A 13816-nucleotide genomic window follows, 5' to 3' on the forward strand; every position below is an offset into this window, starting at 1 on the left:
GTGGATGGATTGTTTCCCAATAAAATATTTCAGATTGAAATTTCCAAGTCACGGGTCTTTAGGAATTTATTTATTTATTTTTGTTTTTTGTTTTTTGGATTTTTGTCCTTTGCATTTTTTTTTTGTCCGCTTGAATGTGGACAGTTACTACACTTGCATTCTAAGCCGTCTATTTGTAGGTCACAAATCAAAGGTTAATACTGTTCCATGAAGGAGATCTTTTGAATATGATCCATCCAAAGTGGGTTGCAATATACCATTGTCGGGATCACACATGCATCGGCTCCATCCATCAGAAACGAAAGCTCGCGTATACCGTTCAAGGCGTGGGGTACCATGCACACTGCATACCAGAGCAAGTGGAATCACACGGGCCTGCGTGTAGCACAGAACAGACATACGATCTATGAGACGCCGATTAGGTGCCGACAGGTTGATGTCCATGATGTGCTGGAAAAGCGTCCATCCATTTTAGCAGCTCATTTTAAGGCATGAGCTCAAAATTGTGACAGATTAAAATCTCAGGTGGACCACACCACGTGAAACAGTGGTAAGTGAATGTCCACCATTAAAAACTTTATAAAGCCTCTTTATTTTCCATCCAACCTGTTGATTAGATCATATGGATTTCGGATGAAGGGAAAACACAAATATCAGCTTGATCTAAAACTTTTGCTCACTCAAATAAGTTTTTAATGGTAGGTGTTCAATCACCACTCTTTCCTGTAGTGTGGTTCACCTGAGATTTAGATCTGCCTCATTTTTGGGCTCATGCCCTAAAATGATATGGAGAAATGGATGGCCAGGGTCGATAAAACCCATACATCATGGTGGGGCCCACAGAGATTTTCCAACACCACCGTCAGCAGTGGAGGGTTCAGTACCGAATCGGCGCTATTTTCTTCTGCTACTCTAATCCCATAGATTAAGCAAATCCATTTTTCGTTAAATCAGTTGAGATCTATACGGTGTAGGGAAATTTTCTCCATTGCATCTGCTCATCTTCTGAAATTTCTCATCAGGAGATCATCAAACCTTTCTGAGATAACGGAAGATTCTCGTCGATGACTTTTCCGTTAAGCTGCTGAAGAATCTCCATACGGATTCAAAGACAGATACATTCCTTGCTCGATTCCGCGGCAAAAGGACTTTGGAAATAAGAAGAAAACGAAGGGATTTCTTCATTTGAAGTTGAAGGAGCAGTGCCAGCAGCATCAGGTATTAGCTGTTTGTCCGCATTCTCAGATCTCTCATTAAAAGAATTATTTAAATAATATAATAGTACGAAGTCGAGGTCTCTTTTATCATTTCTTTAATATTATAATTAGGATCGATCGCAATCGATTGCGATTGGAGATTTTTAATAAGGATTGTGATTGCGATCCAAGTCTACCTAAAAAATGCAGGTGTTGAAAATTCGGGTTTAAAGAATCGCATTTATAGACGCTTTTGTTCACTTGCCTATTTGTTGTTGTTAATCAAGGAAGAGAGGAGTTTTGATCTGCTTTGATCGTAGTCATGGCGAGAGCATTACAGACGCCTTCTTCTATGCTCGGATCCGTTGACCTGTCTTTGAAGATGCCACTTCACCACGACAGGGTTTCGGTTTCTGCACGATCTTCGTCGTCGTCTTCTTTCTTTGGTGAAAGAGTTTTAAAGAGCAGGGTATCCGGTCAGCTGTTGGAAAATCATAGTGTCTGCAGGGGAAGGGATGCCAGGGTGAAAAGCTTAGTGGTTAACTCGGTTCTTGCAGACGTTGCGAACGAGTTCATGGTAAAATGTTCTCTCTGAATCTTCTAATGTTATTAAGTGAGAATTTTTTTAATCCGAATTTTCTTTTCCCAATTACAGATTCTTTGATGTGTTGTTCTGTTTAGTTTAATCATTGCTCTAATCATGTTTACATTGCGTTCAATCAGAGAAATAAATGTTCTTGTCAGGATGTCTTTTGGATGAACAAAAGACGATCCATTGTGTTTTGTTATGAATGAAGGGCCATATCCCTTTCCTTAATCAATATTTGGAATATCAAAACTGTATTATTGGGTATTCTATCTCTGAATTGATTGAGTTTTGATATGTTTAGCCCTTAGAAGTTTGTGGGTTTTTCCCAATATCCTTGTTGAATTTGGATTTAGATATCCTTGGCTGCAATAGCTATGAACAGCAAAGGTATTCCACCTTTTCTGTTTAATGTCTATGCAGTGTTACAATAATGATGTGTAGATAATATTGGTTTGTGTTTCCGTACAATTTTAATGCAAAGCTTTTATTTTATTTTCTTCTTCTTCTTCTTCTTCTTCTTTTTTATTTTTTAATTTTTTATTTTTTAATTGAGTTTTGTTAGGTTCTGTCTTGGAGACTGTTGGAGAGCTTACCCTTCCTTTTTTGAACTTGGCAAACAGACCTTGCAGGCACCGATGTTTACAGACCCACAAGCGGATCCTAAAACTGTTGCCTCAATCATATTGGGTGGTGGGGCTGGAACACGACTTTTCCCTCTAACTGAAAGAAGGGCCAAGCCAGCTGTAAGCAAACTTGGGATGTTTGAGTATTGTTCATTTATGCTTAAACCATGCGATGTTCTGTTTTGTTGATCTTTTGTCCAAGGGCCTGATTTCATTGTGCTTGTTTTGTTTTAAATTCAACAATTAAAAAACCATAATGCTTTTGTCAGTTAGAAATAGGTATTTCAGCTTTGCAGTGCATCTACTTAATTCCTGCTAATTTGCAGTATCAGTTTCAACCAGAAAGTTTGTAAATGATGCAGTCCGCTGTGGTTGCAAAAGACTGGAAATGGACAGCTTACATTCCCTGACTTCAAAATGATTTATCTCCTTGAATACAACCTGGATTTAGGTGATTCAAAACCCAAGAGAAACCTTATCAAGTCTTGTTACAGAGGGAAGAAAAAGAAAAGGATGCTCAAATGCAATTGATTTTTGGACGTTCACAAACTGTCCAGAAAATTGCTACTTTTAGACAGCTAGCACTGTGGGAATTTTAATAATTTTTCTGGTGATTGGAATGGCCTGAATTTCTATTGGATAAATGTAGAATTGATATGCAATAACCCAAAAAATTTACAAAAATAATTCACTAACCAGAAGTACTAGAAACGTTGCAAGCAATAGAGCTATTAGAATTGAAATTTTCTGCAGCAAAAATTGCTATTGATGAACCATCAATCACTACACTGGTGTGGGTTGGAATCACTCACAACTAAAGAGGAATCACTCAACTCCTATTAAAGAGGAATCACACAAACCTTTTCTTTTGCTGGAAATTTGCAATTGACAATTATTATTATTATTTGAATTTGAAATAGAATGCCTTTCTCATTGCAAAACAAGTCCTTACATAAGACCAATTACACCAACCAGCTCATAACTAAAATTTTCATATAAAAATCGGTTCCAATAATCCTGAGTCCCAATGCATATACAAATTTCAAAACCATGCAAAAGACTTTCCTAAGACATGTATGAGTTTCAAAATTTCTTTCCTTCTCTTATGCATGAAACATGGTCTCAAAGCTATGCACCATGAATCCTTTAAATGAATGCGCTCGGGCTTGAAATAATAAGCTGAATTCCTAGGCTTGGGCCTGATCCATTGGCTAGATTCTTATCTTGAATTGTGTAAGGGAGAGTGCATCATAAAAGTACACCAGCAACGACTAGTGGTGTCTACATCTGGAGGGGAGTGACAAGAATAGGGAGGAAAGAGAAGAAAGTGCATGGTGCAACAATTCCCAAACTGAGTTTTGGGATAAGGCCTTGTTGTTGTAAACTTAAAATACATAACAGAATTTAAAAGCTTTGGTTGGAGCCTTCTTTCTCAAGATGAGACATTGATCCTTATTGCTAGTTCATTAATTCAAAAGGGACAAAGCGGCTACCTAAAATCACTTTTCTTTGTTTAGGCTCTTGACATGAAAGAGGCAATAGTATGTCATGGAATTTTGTTGGCACAAACGAGGTAATTGGATTGCATTTTTTCATAAGATATTCTAGGTTCAGTGTCATTTCATGTTAGAAAATAGAATGCCAGTTCCTGGATGTCATTAGTCACCTTGGTGACTATTGTGGGAAGAATGGAGAATGAAGGGTACTCCTTGGTTGCTGCTATTCTTTGATCTCCCTAATACCCTGTTTGGCACCTTGGATTTGGTGGTAAATGGGTGTATTTCAAATCCAAATAATTGCCTTTTGCATTTGGCGGCCTTCAATTTGGAGGTAAATGGAATTAGAGGTATTTCAAATCTACCTTTTTGCTGTGTTTTGAAATCTTAGCAAAATGTTTAGATTTCAGTGTAATCCAAAGGAAGTGCCTTTTTTGCCTTCATTTTAAGGGCAGGAGAGTTGCACACATAACAAAGGTGTCTCTAGGCTACTAATCCATTGAACACATGGCACGCTGATGATACCCCAAAACAATCCAATTATCAGTTGCAATACTAAAATCACATCAATAGCATGATCTGAAACATCCAAACATTGACATCTAAATGGACGGTTAAAAACGTCAATGAGTCTCCTGTTAGTGATCCTTGCATTTGTGGCCCATCCAAGGCTCAAAATTTCCTCTTTTTTGGCCAAAACATATATTTTAATGGGCTTATTACAATCGTTCAATCAAATATCACATATACATACTAATTACGGATATGAAACCTAATTTCGTCAATCTAATCTAAGTCCTATGAATATACCGAAGAATTCCAATGCCCTCCAAATACAAGCTCCCAAACAGTATTTGAATTCCAGTCCATTTCAACCAAACACAAATAAGGATTCAGAATCACCTTGGTTCCAATGAAATTGTGATTTGGATTCCAATGCACTCCAAATCCAAGCTCCCAAACGGCCCTAAGGATTTCAGCCCTTAGTTCAGCCAAAAACAATCCAACAGCTGCAGAGGAATAAAGGGAACTCAAAAGTACACACACAAGCAGCACAATTTTTACAGGTACCAACCCAACCTTATGAATTCTGAGGAAAATGTCCTTTACATGATACACCAAGCCCAAGGTCCTCCCATGGGCCATGGGGTATCGTAAGTAGACATACAATTAATTACAAGGAAGTTACAATAACTGCTGCCACATGTCTAATATCTTACTCAAACAAGTGTCCCAGCGCAATGAATGACTGCCAAGCCTTTCACAACTGCCTCATCAGCAGTACCTGCTTGTAACCTCTCTTTTGTCCACCCACTTGCTGGGGTTCAGGCATGTGCCCAACCGCCAGTCCTTTCTCTAAATGTTGCACTGGTCAGCTAGTGCAACTTTTGCTCATGCATCACACTTTGGTCCATATCATGCCAACTCACAGTCTGTCCCACTTAGTTGGTCTTTCATGCATTGGCAGAGTCCAGTGACTTGCCTGTGCATGACCACTTAACATGGGTGTTTCATGACTAGAGTCACCTTATCACCTGGCTGATTTATTAGTTATTATTACATTTGAAAGACGTCTCAGCATTTCATATAAAACCTGCTAGGCATTGTCATGATACAATTACAAGCTCTCTCTCTGTTTTTTTTTTTTTTTTGGAAAGTTAATTATGTTGGGTATACCATTCCTATCCTGAAATACATTCCTTAAATAGTTTGATGTGTGGAATACCATTTATCTGCATTTAACCTTCTTTTGTCTGGTCCATAGGTGCCAATTGGAGGTTGTTATAGGCTTATTGATGTTCCAATGAGCAACTGCATTAATAGTGGAATAAACAAAATTTACATCCTTACCCAATTCAACTCGCAATCTCTCAATCGTCATCTTGCTCGAACCTATGATTTTGGGAATGGTGTTAACTTTGGTGATGGATTTGTTGAGGTATGCTAGATCTGGTGTGTGTGGTTTTTTTTTTTAATTTTTTAAATTTTTTTAAATTTTTTTTAAAATTTTTAAACTCATTATGGTAACAAAAGAATGAGATAATCAGTACCTTCATTCCTGGTTAAGAACACTGGTAAAACACTGAGAGTGGCATATGGGAGAAGTGTGGTTTGAATGAAATAGGGAGATTTAGTTTCTTCTTTTCTGTCTCCTATTCTGATGGAGTTTCTTCCCTACGTAATTGATTCATCTCCTAATAGGTGTTAGCAGCTACCCAGACACCTGGTGAATTTGGAAATAAGTGGTTCCAGGGAACGGCTGATGCTGTACGACAGTTTATATGGCTCTTTGAGGTGAGGAATCTGCAGATAACCTTTTTTTCTACTTCCAATGTTACACCAAATAACTCATAGCCAAGCAACTATTCATGCATGAAAGCTACACAAGGGGCATACAAGCGCAAGACTTCTAGACAGATGCTGATGCAGATGCCTGCTGAGCTCACAGGGATAAATATATATATTTTTAAATCCTCAGCGTATTCATCTGCATTGTTCCTACAATCTTTGCAGGATGCCAAGAATAGACATATAGAGAACATCCTGATATTGTCCGGCGATCATCTTTATAGAATGGATTACATGGATTTCGTGCAGGTTTAACCAGTCTTCTTGTGGATATTCATCAGCATTTATTTCTGTTTTTTTAATTATTTCCATAGATTCTGATTAAAATCATGAAAACCCATCCACAGAAGCACATCGATTCGGGTGCTGATATATCTGTTTCTTGTGTCCCAATGGATGACAGGTAAACATTTCTGAACATGGTTCCATATTATTTTTCTTAACATTGTACCTTTTTAGGCTTGCTTTTCCAACAAGAGTTAAGTTTATCATTCTATCTGATCAAGTTTGGTTTTTGTACCTGCAGCCGTGCTTCTGATTTTGGATTAATGAAGATCGACGATACTGGTCGAATCCATCAGTTTCTTGAAAAACCCAAGGGTGAAAGTCTAGAGTCCATGGTAGCCACTCTTCCTTTTCACATACACTTCTTGGTTTGAGTTTGCACACATGCATGCAGAAAATGAAGATAAACAGTGTAAAACCAGAAATAGTTGGCCAGAACATTCTCTCATGCAGCTTTTTGTCTGAACAAAAGACTTTTGTGACTGCAGCAAGTGGATACGACTGTTCTAGGATTGTCTGCTCAGGATGCAAAGAAGTTTCCATATATTGCCTCAATGGGGATATATTTGTTCAAAACAGAGGTTCTGCTAAAGCTTCTAAGGTAACTTTCTATACATGCTCCTCACCGGAATACAAACCTTTCACCCTTTGCATTGAGCTATATGCATTTGCATCTTCCTGAGTGACCACAGCTCAATAGAGTTGTTGAATTATATGATGTCAAAGTTGAACTTGAAGCTTTTATTTACAATCAATATTAAAAGAGGGAATTATGGTTATTGTGGATAAGAAAGTGAATAATGTCACATGTGACAGTTCATTTCCAACAATTTGATTGGTGGGCCCAGTGTTGGATCGTTGATGCCTAAAACAGCTCCAAGGGTAGAATATCCTAATCCATGGATAAATGTAGAAATAAACAGAAATGGTCCAAAATAAAGCCATAGATTTGGTGGCTGGGTCATCCAATCTGGAAGCTTTTCAGGGAATTCTCATCCATGGTGGGGACCATTGGGTGAACGGTTTGGATTACCAAACCAAGGTACAAAATATCTGCATCCTAGTATGTATTGATCAACTCCAAAACCAATACATATTGGTAAATTCTTAGCCTTTCTCACAACAATTTGGTGTTTACTTTTTAGATGGTAGATTGGCAAAAATTTTATGATTTGGCTGTCCACCGGACACCGACTTCCTCTTTTACCTGGGCTTTTGGAACCAGCCATGGCAGAGATTCACATTCCAGTGAGGTCCCACCTAGTATTGCACTGATATATAGGTTGTATTGCTGTGACTTAACTGATTAGGCTTGTATAGGTGGTCGATATGAAAAATACAGTGTTTCGGTTTATTGAAAATGAGGTTATTTTCCTACTTAGTTGAGGTAAAATTTTAATCCAAAGAGAACGGATCTCCACGTGGTCGAGGGATGAGTTTCTAATTATTGTACGCATACACCTAGGGTGGGTTTATGTTGTTTACTGGAAGAGGTCCTGTGGTGTATGTTGTTTGCAGATGGCATAGTTTTGATTGACGACATTAAGGAAGATGGTAAATAAAGAGCTAGAACTATGGAGGGATACTTTAGATCTAAAAGTTTTAAAAACAGTTGGGTAAAGTTGGAGTATATTGAACGGAGCGGAAACAAGGAACTAGTTAAGATTGCTGAAGAAGTATCCCAAAATGCCATTTTTGATATCTCCCCAAGCTCATTAAAGGATCTTTGGTTTTAGATAGAGCAGGAGTAGGGCAGATCCGCCTCTGCAAAATCAAGAAAGGCGTGGGCTAATCCCCCCTATCTTGGGCCTCTGTCCTGGCCGTCCCTCTCGCTAGTGTCTTCCACCGGTCCCGCCTGTGGGATCCTCCTTTTGCGCCAGTGTTTTGCTCGTCTGCTGCCCCTTTTATGTCATCTGCCCCCCAGCTCCCTCTCCTTGTCATTTTTCCAGCTTCGTCTTGTATAGCTTTGGCTACGATTTCCACATGATAGGCGTGCCCCGGATCTTTTTGTTGGGGCCCGCCCGAAGGATTGTACACCTTAGTTTCTCTTGAATTAAGCTATTAAATAATAATTAAAAAAAGTCAATGATTCATGTAAGTTGAGAGATTGAGAAGGATTTTGCTCATAGAATTATAGTTAGGCAGAAGAAGCGGAGAGGTGCGTCTAGAGTTCTACGTGGTTACTACAAAACAATCAAACTGAAGGGGGACTTTATAAGATGCTGTAATGGAAGAAATGCTTTATGGGACAAAATGTTGGGCAGTTAAGGAACAAAATGTTCATAAGATGAGCGTAGCTGAAATGAAGATGTTGAGATGGGTGAGTGGAAAGACTAGGAAGTATAGAATTAGAAATGAATGCATTTAAGGGAACTTACTAGTAGCAGCAACAGGTAATAAAATGGGGAAAGTAGATTTTAGATGGTTTGGCCATGTGCAACAGAGGCCAAGATCTGCACTGGTTATAAAGACTGAGTTGGTCAAGTTGAAGGCTCTAAAAGGGCAAGGGGAAGGCTCAAAAGGAAATGGATGTAGGTAGTAAGAAAAGACTTGATTACCTATTGGTTTAACTGAGGATACGATCCTTGTTAGAGTGGAATGACAAAACATAATCCATGTAGCCAACCCCAATTAGTTGGGATAAGGCTTAGATGATGATGATGGTAATGATTGGTTCATCCAAAATTAAGAATACATAGCAGCCAATATTTTTCACCATGCACTAAAACTATGTCCCCACTGGTATAGAATGGATGCATCAGGACACTACTCACACTGATGCATTGGTAACCATAATTCTTCAATTAAAACTGTACATTTGTTTCTCTTATTCGCAACTTGTACACTTGCCATGCTGACTTGCATGTGATTCACATGTAAAACCTGCATACCGTACACCCTTTTGCTGATGAAAATGGTGTGTCTATGTTGCATTTGTATGAGTGAATCATTGAACTGAAACTCATTATTTTAAATGATTCCTTGTTCTCTCAAAATCAAAAACTGATTTTATTTGCTCAAATGAACAAATTGAATTTAGTAAATTGAATCTACCAATACAATTTCTACCCTATTTGACCATTTTCAGGTGGCGGTATCCGACCGCTAATGATTTTGGATCAGAGATAATTCCATGGGCTGCTAAAGATTACAATGTTCAGGTGACTTATTCCTCAAGATGCATATCCACCTCAGTGCATAGGGGCCTTCTGCTTTGGTAGTTGATGCCACCTTCTTGTGCTTGAGATTGAACTAAGTTTTACTATGTTTTGAAAGTTTTACTTTGTTTTGATATGACTTGAATTGGGTTTCTCTGAGGACAACATGTCTGTAATAACTGTGTTGTGGATTCATTCCATGGCAGGCATATCTTTTCAATGGCTATTGGGAAGACATTGGAACAATAAAATCATTTTTTGATGCAAATTTGGCACTCACTGATCAGGTATTCTCTCTTTCAATACCTATCTGCTTTCAATTCTATTGAGTTCCAATAACTTCTGCAAGCTGATGCGTTTTAATTCTCTTTGTGAAAGCCTCCCAAGTTTTACTTTTATGATCCACTGAAGCCGATCTTCACATCTCCTCGGTTTCTACCACCAAGTAAAATAGAGAAGTGCCATGTATGATTGTCTTTACTGCTTTTGCTACTGAGGTTGGACTGCCTTTAGCACGGATTATGTAACTGGTTTTTACTTTTGACACCTACAGGTTTCGAATTCTATAATTTCTCATGGTTGCTTCTTGAGGGAATGCAGTGTCGAACATTCCATAGTAGGGGTTCGCTCAAGACTAGAGTATGGAGCTGAGTTGAAGGTACTTAGGTTTATTTTACCTCTGTTTGTATATGTGGAAACCTTATAACCCCTTTTCTGCGACCGATGAAATTCTTTTTGCCATCTTGATGAGTTGAAACTTTGCCATATTAAACCCAATGAAATTAGAAAGAATACCTCTGTTTCCTAGCATTTATTTCCTTAGAATGTCTTTTTCTCTCTTCTCTATCCATTTCTTTGCGGTCTGAGTTGAATGGTGTTCTTCTTGGCTTCAATGAATAGTGATGTATTTGGGGCTGTTATTTGGAAGCTAAAATTAGTCTTTTTCAACTCCAAATTGTTCTGTCTAAGAAAACGGCTTGGAATGCCCTTACTAGGACACCATGATGATGGGTGCTGACTATTATCAAACGGAGGCAGAGATTGCATCCCTCCTGGCCGAATCAAAAGTTCCAATTGGTGTTGGAAGAAACACCAAAATTAGGTATATTATACTGATTTAACAACCATAATGAATTACCAGATGTTTCAGGCAACCATTTCTGCTTGATAAGACATGAATGATCTTTATTGTAGGAACTGTATTATTGACAAGAACGCCAAGATTGGGAAGGATGTTGTCATATCAAACACGGATGTAAGAATTTATAACTGTAACACTAGCCCGTTGTTTATTTGCAGCATGATGAATTGTCTGTTTCACGAAATATCTTCGTTTCATGGTAGATGTTATATTTTTTGCTGTATTTTCAGCTTTAATGTGTATGTTTTTGAATTCACAAGATTCTCAGTTCGTAGGTTCATTCTTTGCAAACTGCCAATTAGATGGATTCTTACTCAAAATCCTCGTTCTGTTTGTTTAGATTCTTTTACTCTTTAACTTTTCTGATGTTTGTTTAGTCATTGAATTAGAATCAAACAACTTGACCACCAATACATTGCAAATAAATAATCAACCCAATGATCCACACATTGGAAAGATCACATGCTGCAACATTTTGTAATAATTGTCCTAGTGCCAATGCAGATAAGACAATGAAATATTTTTACACATGAAATGTATGTGAAAGGTCATTTTACAAATTCAACTCATGATGTTTTTGATAAATTCATTTCTTTAGTTTTTTCTTTTCTTTTCTTTTTTCTCTGACATATACCTAGTCTTGGAAATCTTCAAATTGATATTTGATGTAGAAGAACTTAAATAGAAAGAACACACTAAAATGAGGGAGTTTACCTGTCCTGATCTATTTGTATACACCTATTTTCTGCTTGGGAATTAAAACAGAGCAGTAGTTTAATTCGTCCCAAAAAAAGAAAATAGGTATATCCAAATAATTGGTGTTGGTGCAGTTATCATATCTGTAAATAAATAGGTTATTTGTGATTAAGGTTTAAGAAAGATGAGAATAATGCTACAACTGCTGCTGCATTTCCTATGAGAGCTTGGAACTCACGAAGCATTGCATTAAAGAAAACTTGAATATTCTGAATTTAAGTATCTATATGTGCTGCAACTAGCAAATTTAGATGTTATTTACAGTAGAGCAAATTTCTTACTGTTACTATGAAGGTAGAGGTTGCTAACTTCCATAGTTTGAAAACTTAACTCAATATTTAACAATTCAACCAGGAATCATACTTAACTACTAATAGATACTTAGAACTTTATGAGAATAAAAAAACACACACAGAAAAAAAAAAAAAAAAAAAAAACAAAAATAGTTGTGGTCTGTTGGTAGACACTGTTGTCTCGCTATTTGAGGTTGTGAGTTCAGATCCCCACCATCACTTTCATCTTAACCACTTAACTCAGTGAGTGACTTGGTTCGATTAATGCCGATTTGTGTTGAGTTGATCCAGTAGGTGAGCTGACTTAATGAGTCATGACGAGTCTGAGCCGAGTTGAGCTTGTCAGCTAGTTTCACAGTGACTCGACTCAATTCTCATCGAGTTGAGTTGACTCGGCCGAATGTCAAGTTGAGTCACCAAGTTTTCAAACTACGCAAACCCTCTGCCTTTTAATGCTTATAAATTTTCATGCAAAACCCATTTTGTTGATGCAGAAGGTGGAAGAGGCAGATAGACCATCGGATGGCTTCTATATCCGCTCTGGGATTACAGTGGTGTCGAAGAATTCCACGATTCGGGATGGAACTGTCATATAGAGATCTTTCCAGTGACAGACATCAACCAGATAGTAACATCAACCAGAGAGTAACATGTAAATATCATCAACACATCAGAGCTGCAATAAAACAGAGGTCGATGCTCAGAGATGAGAACTGTCTTTTCCTGCTCTCAGTGTACAGGCTCTACGATGAATGCAACTGTGCTCTCTCTCTCTCTCTCTCTCTCTCTCTCTCTCTCTCTCTCTCTCTCTCTACCATAGACTGAAGTGAATGGCTTAAGCAATGAGGGTTAACTAAGCATAAATCTCATCGACCATCCTTTCTGAAGTTTCAGCAGTGATGAGATGATTGTTATCCAACGCAAGTCTCATCTAATTGAGCACTGGGATAGATATTGAAGCTTAATCCAATTACAGTGGGTACCGTTATCTTATTCTTTGCTTTCACTGGTGGTCTACTTGCAGAGTGTAAATGTCGTCATCTTTCATGTGGTACTGCTACACCAGCAATTGCAGGCCACCATCATTTTGAACTTTGTTGGAACTATTATCATATCTGTAGATTGTCTTGTTGGTGTGCCCTATCTACATGTGACCTACCTCCAACCTGATTGGAGAACTGTCATGTGTATCCACCATGCATGCTGCCGCCATTGACCACTGCACCAGCTATTTCTCATCAAAATTTTGCATTTCACCCTTTGAAATCACAGACATGGATGCATAATATGCCTCGTATATGCAACCTTTGGTGCAGAAATTAGGTGGGCAGCTATAATAAATAAGTTGTGGTTTTTTTTTTTTTCCTACTATTATAGTAGAATTTTCAAAATAATGAAAGATCTTACCATGGCTAGTACTTTTCTTTCCATACCATTGTCTACTACAATGACAATAGTGCAAGTCATGCTTATGATTTCTGGTTTTAGTAGCCCATTTTCAAATGGCATTTGGTGGGCAGGGGGGGGCTCGCTTCAAATGGGCCCTGGGTGACGGAAACTTTGAACAAGGGATCGCCAGAACAGTGCAAAATCTCGGCTGAAAATAATTCATGCCCCATATGTTGCAACTCATTTTATTGGGATGGCTTGGGCCGGTAAACGCTGGTTTTTCCCCTTATTTTGGTTTCAGAAACATGTGGGCTGATTTTTGAGTTGTTCAAAACAAGAATGAATTGAAAAGCAGGAAATTCTTCAAGTTGAAATCCCCTCATCTATATTTGGGGTGCCACTGGATGATAATGGTGGGCCCACATGTTATTTAGGAACGTAAAATAAGTTGGTTTCGTGCTGAAATTTGGCTCAGATGGAAATGAAGCAGCCATTAATACAGAACAAGAAAGACCTAGGATTCAGAGCAGAAAACAGTTTC

At 38.1% G+C, this 13816-nt stretch overlaps 1 protein-coding gene across 3 annotated transcripts; it reads left to right on the forward strand.

Annotated features, from left to right (window-relative positions):
• Positions 1 to 910: 910 nt before the first annotated feature.
• On the forward strand, positions 911 to 13029 carry LOC131225328 (glucose-1-phosphate adenylyltransferase large subunit 1-like). 3 transcript variants are annotated; one of them, XM_058220851.1, is made up of 16 exons: positions 911 to 1218; positions 1407 to 1773; positions 2406 to 2528; positions 5670 to 5843; positions 6107 to 6199; positions 6419 to 6502; positions 6601 to 6656; positions 6780 to 6873; positions 7027 to 7139; positions 9627 to 9699; positions 9903 to 9983; positions 10075 to 10161; positions 10250 to 10354; positions 10692 to 10798; positions 10891 to 10951; positions 12381 to 13029. In XM_058220851.1, the coding sequence occupies exons 2-16, from the start codon at positions 1519 to 1521 to the stop codon at positions 12480 to 12482; spliced, it is 1608 nt and encodes a 535-aa protein (XP_058076834.1). In that variant the 5' UTR covers positions 911 to 1218; positions 1407 to 1518; the 3' UTR covers positions 12483 to 13029. The 3 variants fall into 3 exon arrangements, with proteins under 3 accessions (XP_058076834.1, XP_058076832.1, XP_058076833.1); XM_058220849.1 differs by having other exon boundaries at positions 1484 to 1773; XM_058220850.1 differs by having other exon boundaries at positions 1488 to 1773.
• The last annotated feature ends 787 nt before the right edge of the window (positions 13030 to 13816 follow it).

The sequence above is a fragment of the Magnolia sinica genome, chromosome 14 (assembly GCF_029962835.1).
Source record: "Magnolia sinica isolate HGM2019 chromosome 14, MsV1, whole genome shotgun sequence".
Classification (NCBI taxonomy): Eukaryota; Viridiplantae; Streptophyta; class Magnoliopsida; order Magnoliales; family Magnoliaceae; genus Magnolia; species Magnolia sinica.